Source organism: Schistocerca piceifrons, chromosome 1, assembly GCF_021461385.2.
Source record: "Schistocerca piceifrons isolate TAMUIC-IGC-003096 chromosome 1, iqSchPice1.1, whole genome shotgun sequence".
Taxonomy (NCBI): domain Eukaryota; kingdom Metazoa; phylum Arthropoda; class Insecta; order Orthoptera; family Acrididae; genus Schistocerca; species Schistocerca piceifrons.
In genome coordinates, this window is record NC_060138.1 from 280074233 (window position 1) to 280090928 (window position 16696).

Here is a 16696-nt window from a genome sequence, read left to right on the forward strand (position 1 = left end):
GTTGATGGTGTTTCAAGATTTTAAGTATGTGGTTCCCTGGAATCTACCGAGTGTCTTCAGTACATGGCCAGTTGAAGGAATGGTCAAAACCATGGGGATGCATGAAGCTGACAATCTGAAAGTTCATCATCTTCTTTAAATGCTTTAACCATAAAATCTATGATTGGAAACTCTGCTTACTCTGATCTTGTTTAAACCAGTGGGCTTGAATTGGTGATTTTCTCTTGTCTTTGCAATTGTGTAGCCTTTGGAAAACCTTCTTTTGTGACCAAACTGAAGTTGTTCATTCTTTTCTGTGTAACATAAAAAGATTGTAAACATTTTTGGAAGGTGGCTATCAACAGTCAAGGATGTGTAAAATGCATGTATACTTGGTATTAGTATGTTTGCTTCTAAATGTCATTTGTCGTATATTGATATTCATGACATGCTCTACACATTAAGTAATGACAAATATAATGTTGTGGCTTAAGCCATTTGAACCCTTATCCATGACTGAAACCGGTCAATATTTGGGACTGAACTGGTCAATATTTGGGTTTAAAATAAAAGCAGCTGATAGTCAAACATCTTTTATACAAAAAAGATTATGTTGGAAATGTTGTCATTGTAGAACTTAAGTAGATAGGGAAGAACCAATATTTGGTTACTTAAAAGCCTCTGCAAACCAGCATGAGCTTTTCCTCCAGTTCCATCACAAGGAGATTTTCTATGGCTAGTTCTAAAGAAATTCCACTCAGGAAGATACCAAAGTCTTTTTCATGCAGACATAGATTCATAAAATCAAGAATTTTTTTATTTTTCCACATTTTCATCACTAAAAGAGTGCAAGTGCTCGATTTCTTCAAACGTCATCCTCAGATGTTTAATTTACTTCATTATGAGTGCATGAACTGCAGTGATATCATGATTAAGGCAGTCACTAATAATACAGGTGTATTTCGTACTGCCAAGGAAACCACAAAAGGGTGTAATGAGACATGACAGTTATCACAATGAAACCATTGAACAGCATCTAGAATGAAAAATAAATAGTTCTCAGCAAAATCCACAAAATTATCACTTCAGCAACTGCAGGATTTTCTTTCACATTCTTCATATATGAACTTTGGTGTTTTGAAACGAAATGGTGGCTTACCAGATGATGTTTTCAAACCAGTTTCTCTATAAACTCTTCTACAATTGCAAGATGTATCTCTAGTTTATCCCTGTCAGTGTGAATAAACTGCTTGTATTCCGTCATTTTGTCTGACTCATATTATTTGAAAACATCTACCAAATAAGCTTCCAGCTCAAGTTTTTCCAGGTATTGTTCACAGTTTGACTGTATGCAATCTTTTGATTACAAACAGCATATGGTTTTCTTGAGTTAGTTCCTTGTAGTCATACCCTTGATAGGGGTTGCAGCCATCAGTTTGCCATTGTGATGTATTACATATATACAAACTGTGTACTAGCAGCACCAACTGTAATACAGGACTTTCTCCTGAGTTCACAAAATTTGAGAATACCTGTTCCAGAGCAGAATATTTCAAAATCATAAAAACACCAACATCAAGAAGGCAAGACATTTGTTCAGAATCTGACACAGTATTAGCAATTTATTCAATCTGAAGTGGAAAAGAATTATTCCAGTCATATAATGGGTATAAAGTTCTAACTTTTTGGATTTTCATTCATTTTATTGCTGCTTATTACTTGAAGTTGATTTGTACATAACTACACTTGTATGTTTATGGTCATAAAAACAGTTTTCACTTATTTTACCTTCTGCTTACTCATTAATGCCACACTTGAGCAAATACACTGTGTAACTAACAACTGTTGTTTCAACGTAATTTTATTTGTTGCATATCACTGTTCATGAAGCCAATTCTATATGCCATTTGCTTTAATGCACGTCATAACGGTTTGTACAGTCAAATTCCATGCCAAAACAAATAGTGGTGCTTTTTGCATTAAGCTCATCCCTCAAGTTTTGTACTTCTGTGCCCTCATCTGGCCTTGCTTTGCTTCTGTTAACCCATTGGCGCCGGAATTAAGTTTTTCGTGATTTTTTAAATTGCGTTATTGTGTTTGTAAAAGGCATAAATTACACAACAGAGTTGTTTCGATGAAAGTCATTACCGCCATTAGCGAGATATTTGATGTTGCCATATGGCAACGCTAGGCACTTTCACTACCTAAATTTATATGGATTACAATTTCAACTAAAGTAAGTAGGTTATTGAAATTTCTTATTACATATACAAGTTTTGTGCAAATTTATTTTTTCAGTCTTCATCATACAATTGATACTTTATAACACAGTACAATTAATAATCAAAAACCAAACCTTGAACTCAGGATTATTTTACATGAAATGGAATGAAACAGTCAATACACAATCCCACATTACACTTTGAACACATTGTTCTCACAATAGATTTACAGTCCTTTTCTTCTTCTTCTTTCCTTCCGTTTGCTGGACGAGGTGGTCAGTTTTATCAAACCTAATAGAATCTGATACGCGGCTGTCGGAACATGACCTTGATGCAGATGGTCTCCTGGCTCCTTTTGGTAGAGCTTGGTGTCTTTGCAAGTACACTGTTGCTACTTCTGTCTTGAAATCAAGCCGAGAAACAGTTTGGTTTCTTGCTTTATTATACAAAATCCAACTGTTTTGTATGGAGACATCTAACATCCATGTAAAGAGAAGCCAGTACCATTTCTTGCTTCTTATTGCAATGCGATAGCATGCCAGATTCTGATCAGTACCTCCCATATATGTATTATACTTGGCTACCAGTTTTGGTCTGGGAATCATTATATTTCGCTCTTTTAGTTGCGAGAATCTCTTGACTTGGCCAACTTCTTGTGTACCACATGAAGAAGAGATCATTGTGACAACTGAGTTGTCCAGCCACCGCACATACAATAATCCATCATTCTTCTCTTTTCGGATATGGGGGCTCAACAAACACATCACCTTCAGTATCATCATAAAAAAAAATCTCCAGCGCCTCAGCAAGCGCGAAACCTCTTCTAAAACAAAAATGAGAAAATTCGTCGGCAACACCGACGTTCAGACGGCCTAAATGAACGTAATTTATTTCACAGCAAGCAGTAACCTGCAAAGAATATATATCTGAGTATTTAAAGCACAACCATACTAAAAAACCAAATCATATATCGTAAGTTACTGTGTAAAACATACTTACTCGAACTTATACTCCATTTTGCTTTGTCATTCAGCAAACGATGACTTCCAACACTGCTTACGCCACAGAATTTAAATGTATTGTTAAAAGTATTGCATTGTAGTGATCTTTACAGTCTTGCGGAACGGAATATATTACTGCCAACACTATCGCTTCGTTGATGTCGTGGAATCAACGATTTTAAAAAAAGTGTTACAAACATTGCCATATGGCAACGCACAGCGCTAATGGGTTAATGACATCCAGCAGTTTCTCAACATGAAAGACGATTCCCATTTGATAATAACCATAATCTAAGGTTAGCCCCATCAAATTTACTGGGTACTGAAAAACTTCATTCCAGCCACCTCTTCCCTTTCACCATTTTGAATTAAAAGGCTCGATGTAATCGATCTCACTTCAAAAACATGAAGTAATTAAATTGTTAACTCAGTAACAAAACCATTTTCTTGGTCCCATAACTTGCAGAGACATTATATCAGCTTACAATGCACGAATGTTATTTCTACAATAAAAGGACACTTAAACATAGGATACAGAATACTTGCAATTAATGTTGTTGGTACAAAAATGGGTACGCAATGAAATAAATGTCAGCCAAAAGTGACAAAGAGGGGAAAAAAAAGAGAGAAAGGAACATCAAAGGCACTAAAACATTATATAACTGCATGTAGATATTCAGACACAATCAGTACAAGAAGCTACACTACACTGCGTTACTCATAATTTTTAATAATAATAATAATAATAATAATAATAATAATAATAATAAATGATTTAAAACAATATTGTTAAAAGGATAGTTACTACTGACTATATAGGGGAGATTCTGAGTCGCAGGCTATTCCTGTTCCCATTCCACCACTACACAACCTTCTATTCCATCAACGCACCAACAGTCTTTTTACTTCTCTCCTATTTCAGTACCCCTCTACTCCCTCTTTGACCTCTAACCTCCCACAACTGCACCTAACTGCGCTACCCTATTGGCACCTTATCCCTTTACGCTCCTACAAACAGCGCTCTACCCTCCCCAGCCTCCTCCTTACCCCCACCACCCAGTTTGCTTCTCCCATCGTATGCCGCTACTTGCAGACTGACGTTGGCAGCCAGAGCCTGTGGTCCCGTGTGTTTGAGTTGCATTGTGTGTGTGTTTTGTCTATTCTGACGGAGACCTGTCCCATTGTACAGTTTCAAAACAGTTGCACATGACCTACATTAGAAAATGTAAATGAAAAATCAATTGGAGGTACATAACCTTGGGTCTTCAGTGAAAAAATAATTGCAAAGCTGCTAAAGAGAGAGACAGTTCTCATCTGGTCTTTCTTGCTTCCATAATAATGAGTTGTCTTTACAGGAGGATAGTATTTTACTAAACCTGAGAGTAGCACTGTATGTTATTATATGTCTACTATTCCTCTTTTACTAAGACTCTAAGCCATTTTTTGTTTGTCAGAGTTGTCGCAGTGTTGAGACATTATTACTTGGTCTGTACAATCTTGAAGTGGTGGATGAGAGTGGTCAGCCAAAAATCATCTCCTTTCGCCTGCCTTCATTAGCACAAGGATCCATTTACCATGAGGTATGTATATATTTTTTAAAATTGTCAATAGTTAAAACATTCAGGACATCAGAACATGACACACTATTGTTTTGCTGTGTAATATCTATGTAACAACATGACTGGAGCTACATGTTTCAATTAGGAAAGTGCACCACCTTTTTTTTAAAATAGTACATCTCCACAATTGGCAAGCCCATTCAGGAAAAGATAATCAGTAACAGAAAATGATTTACAGCTTTAGGAAAGATTTCATTTTGCATAAAAAGTTGGTTAATGTAAATATTTTGTTAGCATTTATTTAGAAGGTAAAAAGCTAGACATTGCAAAACTATAATAAACGTCAGTCTGCAGTCCTTAGCTGCCATATTCATAAAACCATCCTGAGTGTGCATCATGAAAACAGCATCCTGCCATGATAAGTATTTCATAGACACGTATAATGTATTTTGTGATTGGCTCTGCAACAAGACAGAAACAGTTTGTTTGGAAGCATTGCAAGAATTTTACTGACTTTAAAGGACTGTGTTCTTCCCTATAGTGACACTCATACTGAGAGGGTCCACATGGTTAGTAAAGTGGTAAAATATTCTTGAAGTAACATTTGTTCTCATATATTGGTTGTTAACGCTGAGTATGATCGAAGGCACAAGGACAGAAGTGCATCAGAGGATAAGATGGATCGATGGCGTCGCAGAAGTTATGGATTACAATCTGGAAGGTCTGCAGGTGAAATAGCAGGACATCAGAAATTGGTATGCCTTAGTTCATTGGGGCACAGAGTGTCGAAATTGACGAAACGCATAGGGAGAGAGATGAAGAGAATTAATTTTTGGATTTTAAATAACTTTCAAATGATTTACACAGCTATTATCATTTAGAATAAGAGCTTGTACAAATGTGTTCCTAGAGTGGATATCTCAATAAGACTTTTAATAAAAATGTACTGGTCTGTGAATACTTTACAGACCATTTCTTTTGACACTGCTGGTGAAGTTAAATGTTGTCTTCTCTGAGGCACTCTTTCAGCCTCCATGTGATGCTGGAAGCCACTTGATGTACTTCTGAAATAAAGGTGTGTGCTGGTGAACTTCAGCTGCTATTTGCTGCTCAAGGAGTACCTCAAACAGAATAGCAACACATCAAACAGAATAGCAACATGTCACACACACACACACACATACTAATACATAATATTATATTCAAAATGTGGACTTGTGCACTGTCATAAATTCTGTACTCTTACAGTACCTCGGTGTGTCCCTGGACTGGACTTAAAGCTTCGGTCAACATCCAATAAAGACCAGTGTGCAAGTTCTAGCCAGAAATAAAATTCTGCAGAAAACCTAATAGTGCCACATGGGGATTCTCAGCCTCTACTCTGAGTTTTAGTGCCTAGTCCAATAGAATATAGTGCACCTGTGTGGCTCAGCAGTGTTCATTTAAAGAATGTCATGGTGCCCTACATTTAGTCACATTCACTCATGCCGTGTACAGTGGGATTCTCTCCTCAGAGAATATACCTAAAGTAAAGTAAGCCTTTGCTCCTGTTTCACCAACTGTTCGAAGGTGTGTAAATCAACAGCCTACACTCCGGTGCACTTGTGCACTTTTAATGGCTGAAAACTATTTGCGTACACATTTAATATCACTAAAACATGGCAAAAATATTGAGAAGAGTCCTTGTCAGTATGTACCCATGACCTTCACTGTGTCATAGAAAAACCTGCCTCAGCAAAGAAAGAATAAACCACAGCAGGTGTGCAGACTCCTGCGAGTGGGAAAAGGCAACTTCCACAGAACGTCAATGTGTTGCCAGCAGACAAATATCAGTTATGGTCTTGCTCTGGTCAGTGATCTGTCTTCTTCAGTGTGATGCAAGATCCAATGAAATACATATAAAACTGTTTGCAAGTCTTGTGATTTATATCCTTCTGTTTTTTTAAATTTGACCTTTATACCTTGTTTACTTTTTAAACTGTTTGTGTCGTATGTATATGGTTACATGTGATTAAATGTAAATGGACTGATAAAAAATCTACTCATCAAGTGATGGCAGGAGAGCACACATATAAAGATAATGTCGAATGAAGAAGACCACAACTTATAATGAGTCTGAATCACTTCTTCACTATTGTAGTGTTAAATGCCTTGCAGCAATACCCATAAATTGTCAGGATCCTTCCTAATGCCAACATAGCACACAACAGCACCACAATTTTCACTTAAAAAAAACTTGACTTAAAACAGTGCTCACCAAACTGCTTATGTAGCCCTCGTTATTACGATGCAGACACATCATGGTGATGATGTGTTAGGTGAGCCATGTTGCTGAAGTTGGGTGCATGAATTTAATGCCCAATGCGGTTTGAGATGAGCTGGCGACAGATGGGCGATTGGCCATATGTGATTTCAGGGAAATACGGCCGATATTCTTACAACACGCTCTGGCTACTGACAACTATCTTCTGACTCGTGTCCTTTTTCTTCAGAATTCTTATCATCATACATGAGGTTATTAAATTTGCTTTTTGTTCCCCAAACAATTAATTCTGGTTATTTTCCTCAATTTCATTGCTAAAATTAGCTTATTACACTGCTGCAAAGCTGGTTATTGAACTCGTTGTCAAGGACAACCACAATCAATCTCTCGAAATTTTCCAACAAAAACTTCAATTTCTTTCTATTCTTCTGTCACCTGTTTTCTCTTCGCTGTGTGAGTGCTTTATGTCCTTTCAGTAGGTCACTAAATGGGATGTTCCCTTCTGTACTTGACGAAAGTATGTAACGGGAGTAACTTCATTTAATAATTACAGTGCTATAGTGTGCAGATTTGCAATTACGGACTCGTTTATTTGCAGTGCAGTTCCCGTCTCTGGATGTGCTTTCTTCTTTCCTTGATGTTCTTTCTTCTTTCCTTGATGTTCTTTCTTCTTTCCTTGATGTTCTTTCTGCTTTCCTTGATGTTCTTTCTTCTTTCCTCGATGTTCTTTCTTCTTTCCTTGATGTTATTCCTTGATGTTATTTCTTCTTTCCTTGATGTTATTCCTTGATGTTATTTCTTCTTTCCTTGATGTTATTTCTTCTTTCCTTGATGTTATTTCTTCTTTCCTTGATGTTATTTCTTCTTTCCATGATATTTCTTTTTTCCATGGAATTCGTCCCCTGTACAGAGTGGCCTGTGATGGACACAAAAATTCATGCTTATCTAGGTTCGACAAGCTGCCAAATAACTGAAGTATATTTTGAAGACATGCCTATCCTTCGAACTTATACAGCTCTGGAAACTCCCATATAAAATTGTCTGCAATTTAGTTTTGACTGTTACAATGAATGTTAACAAAGTATTGACAGCTCAATTTCTGCTCTTTGACAGGCTTTAGCACATAATCTCCACTGGAACTAGCTCTTCTTTTTATTTACTTTTTCATTACGTAGACCATTGTCAAGGCGCATGCAATTCTTTGGAGCTCAGTATGTCTCAGAACTAGGGGCACAGCTGCCCGGAATAACCGTAAAATCAACAGGTGCCGGAAATATTTTACCAAACTGCAAAGCTGCCCTTTTCTTGCAGAAACGCTGCGTCCATCACACTCATTAACACGCACAAACAATACAAATTCTTTACACAATATGCCTATCTAAAACTCCATAAAACTATTAATGAAAATTGGCTGTGTTTGGCAAGCATTGTTAATCGGTACTATTAACACTATGCAACACATCACTTTATGAAAGTGATATGTTATAACTCAGTGTCAAAACTCATTGAAAATTGAAGATCCTAGTCTGATTAGTTAGCCTTGTCTTAGCCTTGTTCTTTGTATGATATAGTAATAATCAAATAAAATGTTTATTAGTACTGTTTATTTGTTTTGATCAGCCTATGTCCCTTGCACCACTGACTGAGAGTGCCCTACGTCGATGGGAGGAGTGCAATACCAAACCTGTTCAGTGGGGTCCTATGCCTCAGGTGGAAACACTTAATGCCCAAAACAGACTAAAGGTGATGACAGCATTATTATTTCTCTACAACCAACAGCTGAGTCTTGCAAGCAAATCTGCCCTTGAATATCTCAGCAAGGTCTGCTCTAAGTGAGTATTTCTATTTTTCTTGTAACTGATCATAATTTTGTCATGATGAAAATTTAAGCTTCAGTTTATAAATGTTCACAAAATGTGTGCATATTATTCTATAAAATCTGGCCTTAGCTCTACATGAATCAGCAATAAGTCATTAACTACAGAATTATTCTGCATGTAAATACAGTATATGCAAAACTGTCATTGGAAACTTGATTTGTAAATTAAACTAATATTTTGTAAATGTTTCCCATTGCTTCTCTCCTCACACATTTCTGCAAGTTGAGAGAATCATCACACACTCTAGTTTTGTAGCTACTTAAAAAAAATTCAACCTCTTTCAGAATCTTGCATGACTGTTCTAATTTTTGCAGTGCATAATGTACTGAAGTGCATTACTGTTTGCTTGAATTCATTCTGGCCACTGTATGAAGTTTAGTATTATGTTCTTTGTGATCAAAGATCATGATATGATTTGTATTAATTATTTTGTGTGTATTCCACAGGATAGTGACTCAAGGCTTCAGCAAACCAGGTCACCACCAGAGATCATCATATGGTTCAGATAGTTCCAGCTTGGTTCCACGCTTGTTGCCACGTATTCCTGTCTCATCACAATTTCTTCTTGAGCTGCTTCATGGTGCCTATTTCTCATTATTTAATGGAGCAGCAGCTGCAGCACAAGCAGCTCTTGATGATCTCCATTCCCGTGCCTGTTTTGAAGGGTATCCAGAGGTTGTGTTAGCTACTAATGCTGTACGGAACTCTTTGCAAGTCAACACCTCTGGTAAGCATTTCCTCAGATGGTGGGGAGCACTGTGATTAACATTATGAATATACTAACAGAACTCTATCAGAAGTGTCTGAGATAGTTTACTTTTCATTATGGTTATTAAAAATTAAAAGGTGTTTTCTCTGAAACAAAGCTTACTACTTTTAATATCAATTGTAACATATGAAAGTGAAATTAGATGCCCCAAACCTTGGAAAATTTTTACATGAAAGTCATTAACTAATAAGTTTTGTTCTGACATTACTTGTCATAACGGTTGTGTGAAATCTGAAATTTATAAAGCAAGAATAGCTAGTGTAGAACAGTCCCAAGTTTTTTGATCCAATGGTAATGCAGGTGCAACGAGAAAGAGAGGTGAATAAAGATAACGTCCTAGACAGAGTACACAAGATTACCAAGGAACAACAAGATGGTAGGAGAAGTTTGTTGCGGATGTTGTAGAAGAAATTAAATGCAGTTGTGGCAATATACAGATGATCAGCAGTAAAGTAGTGCATGTTGAAACAATTATTATATGCAGAGATGTTATAGATTCGTTTCATATTAAGTTCATGACCTGAACAACAACAACAAAAAACCTACCTTGCTTTCTTTTGTTCTTCTTTTGCGCCAAAAACTAAGAGGGTGGTTTTAAAAGTTCTCAGAATCGCCACGAGAGGTCAGTGCTAGTGCAACGAGTTGTTCACGTGATATTCATTGGACTGTTGCTTGTAAACGCGTGCCATGTCAGTGCTCTTGGAAGAGAGGTGAGGTGGTCATGTGGCTCTGTTTTTGTTCCCACGTAGTGATTTGCGAAGATGCAAAAGATTGAGATTCGAGCAGTGATTAAGTACTTCGTAAAGAAAGGTATGAAAGCATCGGTTATTCATGCCAATTTACAGAATACACAGGGGGACTCTGCTCCTTCATATACAGCTGTTGCCAAGTGCACAAATGAATTTAAATGTGGTCTGGAGAGCTTAGATGATTATCCATGCAGTGGTCATCCAAGATGTGTCACTACTTCAGAAATCATTGCAAAAGTGCACAAAATGGCCAATTGAAAGTGCATGAAATTGCTCATACTTGCCAGATATCACCTGAAAGGGTATAGCACATTTTAACTGAAGAATTAGAAATGAAAAAAATTATCTGCAAGATATGTGCCGCAACTGTTGACACACTCGCTGACGAAAATAAATGTAAAATACATACTATCAATAGCACCACACACCACTGGCAAAAAACAAGGCTTGTGTTTGCATAGTCTTTGAGGTATCTCATAATACGAGGGTGGTTTGAAAAGTTATCAGATCAAAATAGAAAAAACGTACTTACATAACTGAAACTTTATTTTTCAATATAGTCTCCTTGTAGATTATTGCACTGGGTCCAACAATGTTCCAGTGCCTTGATCCCATCTCAAAAATGAGTTTCCTCCAGGCCTGCAAAATAGTTGTCAACTCCGGCTATCAATTCTTCGTTTGAAGTGAATCTTTGTCCAACAAGAAAAATTTTCAGTTTTGGGAAAGTCTGACTGAGCCATACCAGGTGAATAAGGTGGGTATGGCAACAATTCTTACCTTAGTTCGTATAATTCTACGATGGCGCTGGCACATGTGCACCCGCACATCAAAGCAAGCAATGTGATATTATATTTTATAATCATTTATTGTATCTGTAGTTTAACTATTGTTGTGTTGCATTGCTGAGTAGCAAAACCGCCTCTATGTCCTTTGAATACTTTCAACTGATCCGTTTATTATATTAGTCATTATAAAAACATACCCATTTCTGTTTGAATTTATACAGGGCGTAACTAAAGTCTCTGTACAGATCTTGAGGACATGTTCCTTAAACCAAAACAAGAACATGCATAATTTAAGAGCTATGAGCACTTGTTCATCTTCAATGCTGTGAAAAACTTCTTTTCTACTGCAAGTTCTTTGCTTTGCATATTTTGGGAAGAGGTAGTGTGGACAAAAAAAAAGAAGTCGTAGTAAACATGGGCTGTAAAGTCATTCCTTAAGAGCTATGGGCACTTCTTCAGTAGAAGAGATGTGTTTTAAAGTAACAAGAATGAACAAGTGCTCATAGCTCTTAAGGTATGCAAAAGCCCATGTTTACTGGACCTTTTTTTATGTAAGGAATCTGTCCTGTCCTGTCCTGTCTGTATTGGGAATGTTTTACAACCTGTATTTGTACTGTTGGTATACAGTTTTTCTTATTGATTGTATCGAATATGAGAAATATTAGACATACATAGAAAAATGTAATCCTAGCTTTTGAACTATGCCAGTCATTAGTAGTGAGAAAAAGAATGGATGTTAGGTAACTATGTGGAATAGAATACATTTGGTCTCTGTTATAATGGTGGGTTAGTGTATTATTTTTGTTAGATTAACTGTGAATCTGAACTTAGTAGAGGAGGGCAGGGCAATCTGATGGATCAGATATTGTGCATCCCGATTGCATGGCGTGATGAAAGATAGCTGATTTACTGGCAGGAAGATACAATAAGTAGATACTTGTATCAATGGGAAATTTCAATTGAGTAAACTTAAATTACAAAGAGACACAATGGCTGTACAGTACTTATCCTCAGTAGGCACTTAACCCAATAACCATCTGAATTATTTTCTGTAATTTATGCAGATGGAAGTTCTCTCTTGTAAACCCAAACACTATTTATTACTTCAATCCTGCCATGGCTGTCATGTTGAAAGGTTCCTACACCTTTAAAAAATTCACTGCTACTGTCTGTAATTCAGTGGTGGCTCTATTTGGTAGTTCATGTTAGCTGACTCTGCATTGTTTTTAGCAAACAAGCTTGCTTATCCTTTAAGAAGTATGAGGAAGAGCAGAAGTAGTAGTATGTAGTAGTAATTGTTTATGATCTCAGTAGTGCAGGAGAAGGAAGGGCAGGTGGTGCGACCAATAACCACCACAATCAAAACTTTAAAGATAAGAAAATATAATAAATGACAACTATAATACAGATACAGCGGTCTGGCGCTGTGTAAGTAATTTAAAGATAACAAAATTTAATAAACGAGAACTATAATAAAGATACAACAGTAAACAACCCGCCCACCTCCCCAGGGGACGTAACCCCTGCAACCCTCACGACATAAACGAATAAACGACCGAAAACGAATTATTCTGCAACACGGGTCTCGTAATACTAGGTTTACTTAAGTGAGACATTGTATTACCAGTTCGGCTTAAAAAATAATCAAGCTTTAAAAATATACAGTTTTATACTCCTTACTGATCTGTTATCATAGTCTATTTCAGAGTACTCCCCTCTACTTTTCACGCCCTTGTCTCATTGTTGTTTCCGCTTCATAAAACAGTACTGAGGATCATCTTTAGGAATGTCATTCAGTGCGTGTAATTAATTTTATTTAATATTATCAAGTGTGGCGTGGTGCTAAAGTGCAGGACTATAGACTGAAAGATCTTGGGTTCAATCCTAAGTCACAGGATTTTTAACCACCACTTACCAGTTCTTTTGCCTCTGGCTGTGTGCATATAGATGTGAAAAATGTTGACTTCTACCTCCGTTCGAAAAATACATTAAAGTATAGGTCCACCTATAAACGGCTGAGTGCTGATTTAACTGAGTATAAGACAGCCCTGAATATAAGATGCCCCCCTCCCCCATTTTTCAGAGGCTCCTTGGCAAAAATTTATTTTTAAAATATTCTGACTAACATAAATTATGAATTTCTTGACCTAAAGTATTAACATTATACCTCCTGGTATTCTAAGCTTCGGCCATTTATTGGTTGTCTGTATTTTGATAGCCCAAGGAGAAATAAAATAAATTGAAAGGAATACATTACTTTTTATTTTCACTGCCATTTTGTTTTACTTAGCCTGTCATCTTTGGCATCTCTATTTTTAATCATCCATCATCATTATTGACACCATCCTAACAGCACAGCTGTGAAACTTCTATCCCCATTGTCGCAAATATTTGGCCAGTTCTTCCAAGTATGTTGCTATATCTGATGTGTTTATGGTGGGACCTGAGAGCAAAACTTCATTTTTCTTTTCTGAATATGTTGCGGATTTCACTTCTATACTGATGTGACAATGGGACAGTGTCTTTTTCTTCCAAACACATTGTCTGCCCATCAGTCTCTCTTTGGCCGTGTAGAACCAGCAGCTGACAAACAACCTGTCCTTCCCGCCATACCTCACATTGAGCATTGACAATGTTGCTACATGAAACACAATTATGCCACTGGCTCTATCTGTACTTTTACCACCTCCTGCCAAAATGTATGGTGCTGTTGAGTATTTGTCCAGTTTTAAAGTCAGTTCAGTTCTGACTACAAATAGTTTCAGGTGAACTGAAATTTAAGTGTGATAGAGGTTCATGAAAAGCTGAAGTCAGCAGCTTGAAATTTGCTGCCTGCTCACCACTCTCTTCCCCGCACTCATCCTGGTTGGTCAGCCAAATTGGTGTCACTATTCCCCCTCCAACCCTTCTGTAGTGCTGTGCTTGAACAACAGTAAAATGGATGATGATATCTTCTAGGGTGCAAGTTGTTTGTAACAACAGCAACTAAGATCACAATTGTGATTCAGTCCAGTTCTCAAACTTACTCTCATCCTGCGATCTAGCAATGTCTATTGGTACTCTCTCTGTAACAGTCCTTGCCACCGTAATTTATTCTTGCAATAAAAATTGCGATCAGTTTAATGTGATTTATTCCATTCATTAGACATTTAATTCTGGATTAATTTTCTTTCTTGTTTTGTCTAAATGTCACCATCATGTTATAAAGCTGATTAAAACCTGGTAACATTTTTCCCTGGTATTCTAATATGTGAACAGCGACCGAAGTTCTCATTTGCAACCCACTTGGTACATCATTACAGCTTCTCACAATGAAGTAAAATAGTGACTTGGGTTCAGAATCAAGTTATAGTTTTTTTGAAGGACAATGTTTTTGCCTTTGAATGTTACTTTTACTTAAAAAGCAGCATAAATGTGAGTATATGGTACCAGACCTGTTCAGATAAAACAAAAGTTTAATCAAACAAAGGACAATACAGGATGGAATGTAACAGTATTATGAAAAGGAAAGTTGCTACTTACCATATAGCAGAGATGCTGAATCGCAGATAGGCACAACAAAGAGACACATTTGTTGTGCCTATCTGCAACTCAGCGTCTCTGCTATATAATTGTGAGAGTCTCTTTATTGTGCCTCTCTGTGACTCAGCATCTCCACTATATGGTAAGTAGCAACTTTCCTTTTCGTAATATTAAAATAAAAGTTTGTAAGTTGATAGAATTTAATGCCATTTTCCTCCTATGTTTAGCGAAATTGTTGAATTTTAAGCAGAGCATTAGATTGTTGTAGTGGCTTGTTCATAGTTTCTCGCATATACCTTGCACTAGCGCTGCATGAGTCAAATGTCACATGATTGTTCAAGCAAGGTCGATACTCAGTTGAGCTCTTTGGAGTATGAGGAAATCTCGAGCCTGTTCAAATCCAAGTACTATTTGCTTAGCTTGCACTTCTGAATTCTTCAAAACCTCAATAACCAAAGCTTCATCTGTAAATGTAAGACAAACCCTATTTTAATCTATTAGACAATGTAAAAATGTTGATCTTGGCAGCAATAGTTTAATCTATGATTATAAGATGATCCCGTATTTTTTGAATGATGAATTTGGGAAAAACCTTCTCTTATAATCGGGTAAGTGCTGTATGTCACTTCAAAGGTGAGAGGAAGCTACTGGTACCATTTCTAATAGGCGCATGATATTCTAAATAACCTTCAGGATTATGACAGCCTTAACTTTAATGTTACTGCTGATGTCAAAACTGCAACCCACAGCACTGATTTTAATTGTATGAGGGGGGAGAGCGAGGGGGGGGGGGGGGGGGGGAGAGAAGATGGACATCATGGGGAGAGGTGGATGAGAAAGGACAGTCATTTGAAATTTTTTTACACAACCTGCAAATTGACGAAGTTGAGTGGGCAGGTGCATTATTGTGCTGGAGGAACTAAGAGTTGCCTTGCACAGTTGTAATCTTTCTTCTACAAATATTCTTTTGTGACTCAGCACTTGTGTAGTAATGATAATTGATCTGGTGACGGGAGAGGGAGAGAGGGAGAGGGAGAGAGACTGACTCTGACTGACTTACTGTGGGTATCAGTTTGACATGGGGTGGAGTGTGAAGATACTTAGCAAACTGGACTTTCAGTTCAGTGTTTTAGAGTTCCATGTGGATACGAGAAATGAGATCCAGTTTGCTTTTGCAAGTGCCCTATCTGCATCTGGAAGTCTTTGGTCTACATCTGCGCATATTACCAATTATGAAAAGGATAGTGCTACTCACCATAAAAATGACGTGTTGAGATGCAGAGAGGCACAATGAAAAGGCTGTTACACATGGAGCTTTTGGCCACAGCCTTCAGAAAAGAAAGGAAAACACACACACAAAAGCAGGCACACATGTGACTCTGTTTCCAGACTGAAACTGTTGTGTTAGTGGGGTACAAAAAGGGGATGGGTAGGATATGGGTGGGGGGAGAGAAGAGCATTGTCTGGCAGAGCATGTAGGGACTAAAGGCAACAGGACAAGCCTGCCAAGAACAGCATTGGGGGTTGTGAGGAGGGGGGAGACAAAGGATAGGAAGTGGAAAAGGAGAGGAGCAGAGAGGCTAAAAGACTGGTCAGGTGTGGCAGAGAGCAGCACACAGTGAGAGTGTGCAGGCATGAACTGGGAGGGGGCCATAGGACAGAGGTGGAGACTGTTGGGTAGAAGGTGTGGGGCAGTAGGTTGTCATAGGTTGAGGCTGGGTAATTTTGGGAGTGGAGGATGTGTTGTAAGAATAACTCACAGGAAAACTGATGGTTAAGTGGAGGGTCCAGATGGCCTGGGTAGTGAAGCAGCCATTGAAATAAAATATGTTATGTTGAGCCACATGTTCCAGAAGGTTGTCCACTTTGCCCTTGACAGCAGTTTGGTGGTGACCATTTATCCTGGTGGATAGCAGATTGGTAGTCATACCAGTATAAAAAAAACTGTGCAAATATTGAAGCAGAGC

At 37.6% G+C, this 16696-nt stretch overlaps 1 protein-coding gene across 6 annotated transcripts in view; it reads left to right on the forward strand.

Annotated features, from left to right (window-relative positions):
* LOC124789124 (hyccin) overlaps positions 1 to 16696 on the forward strand; it is a 167383-nt gene that overhangs the window by 13095 nt on the left and 137592 nt on the right. For all 6 annotated transcript variants that reach the window (XM_047256452.1, XM_047256417.1, XM_047256430.1 and 3 more), the window contains 3 exons: positions 4657 to 4782; positions 8645 to 8856; positions 9351 to 9631. In XM_047256452.1, the coding sequence (XP_047112408.1) occupies positions 4657 to 4782; positions 8645 to 8856; positions 9351 to 9631 (619 nt within the window). The remainder of the gene's footprint in view (positions 1 to 4656; positions 4783 to 8644; positions 8857 to 9350; positions 9632 to 16696) is intronic.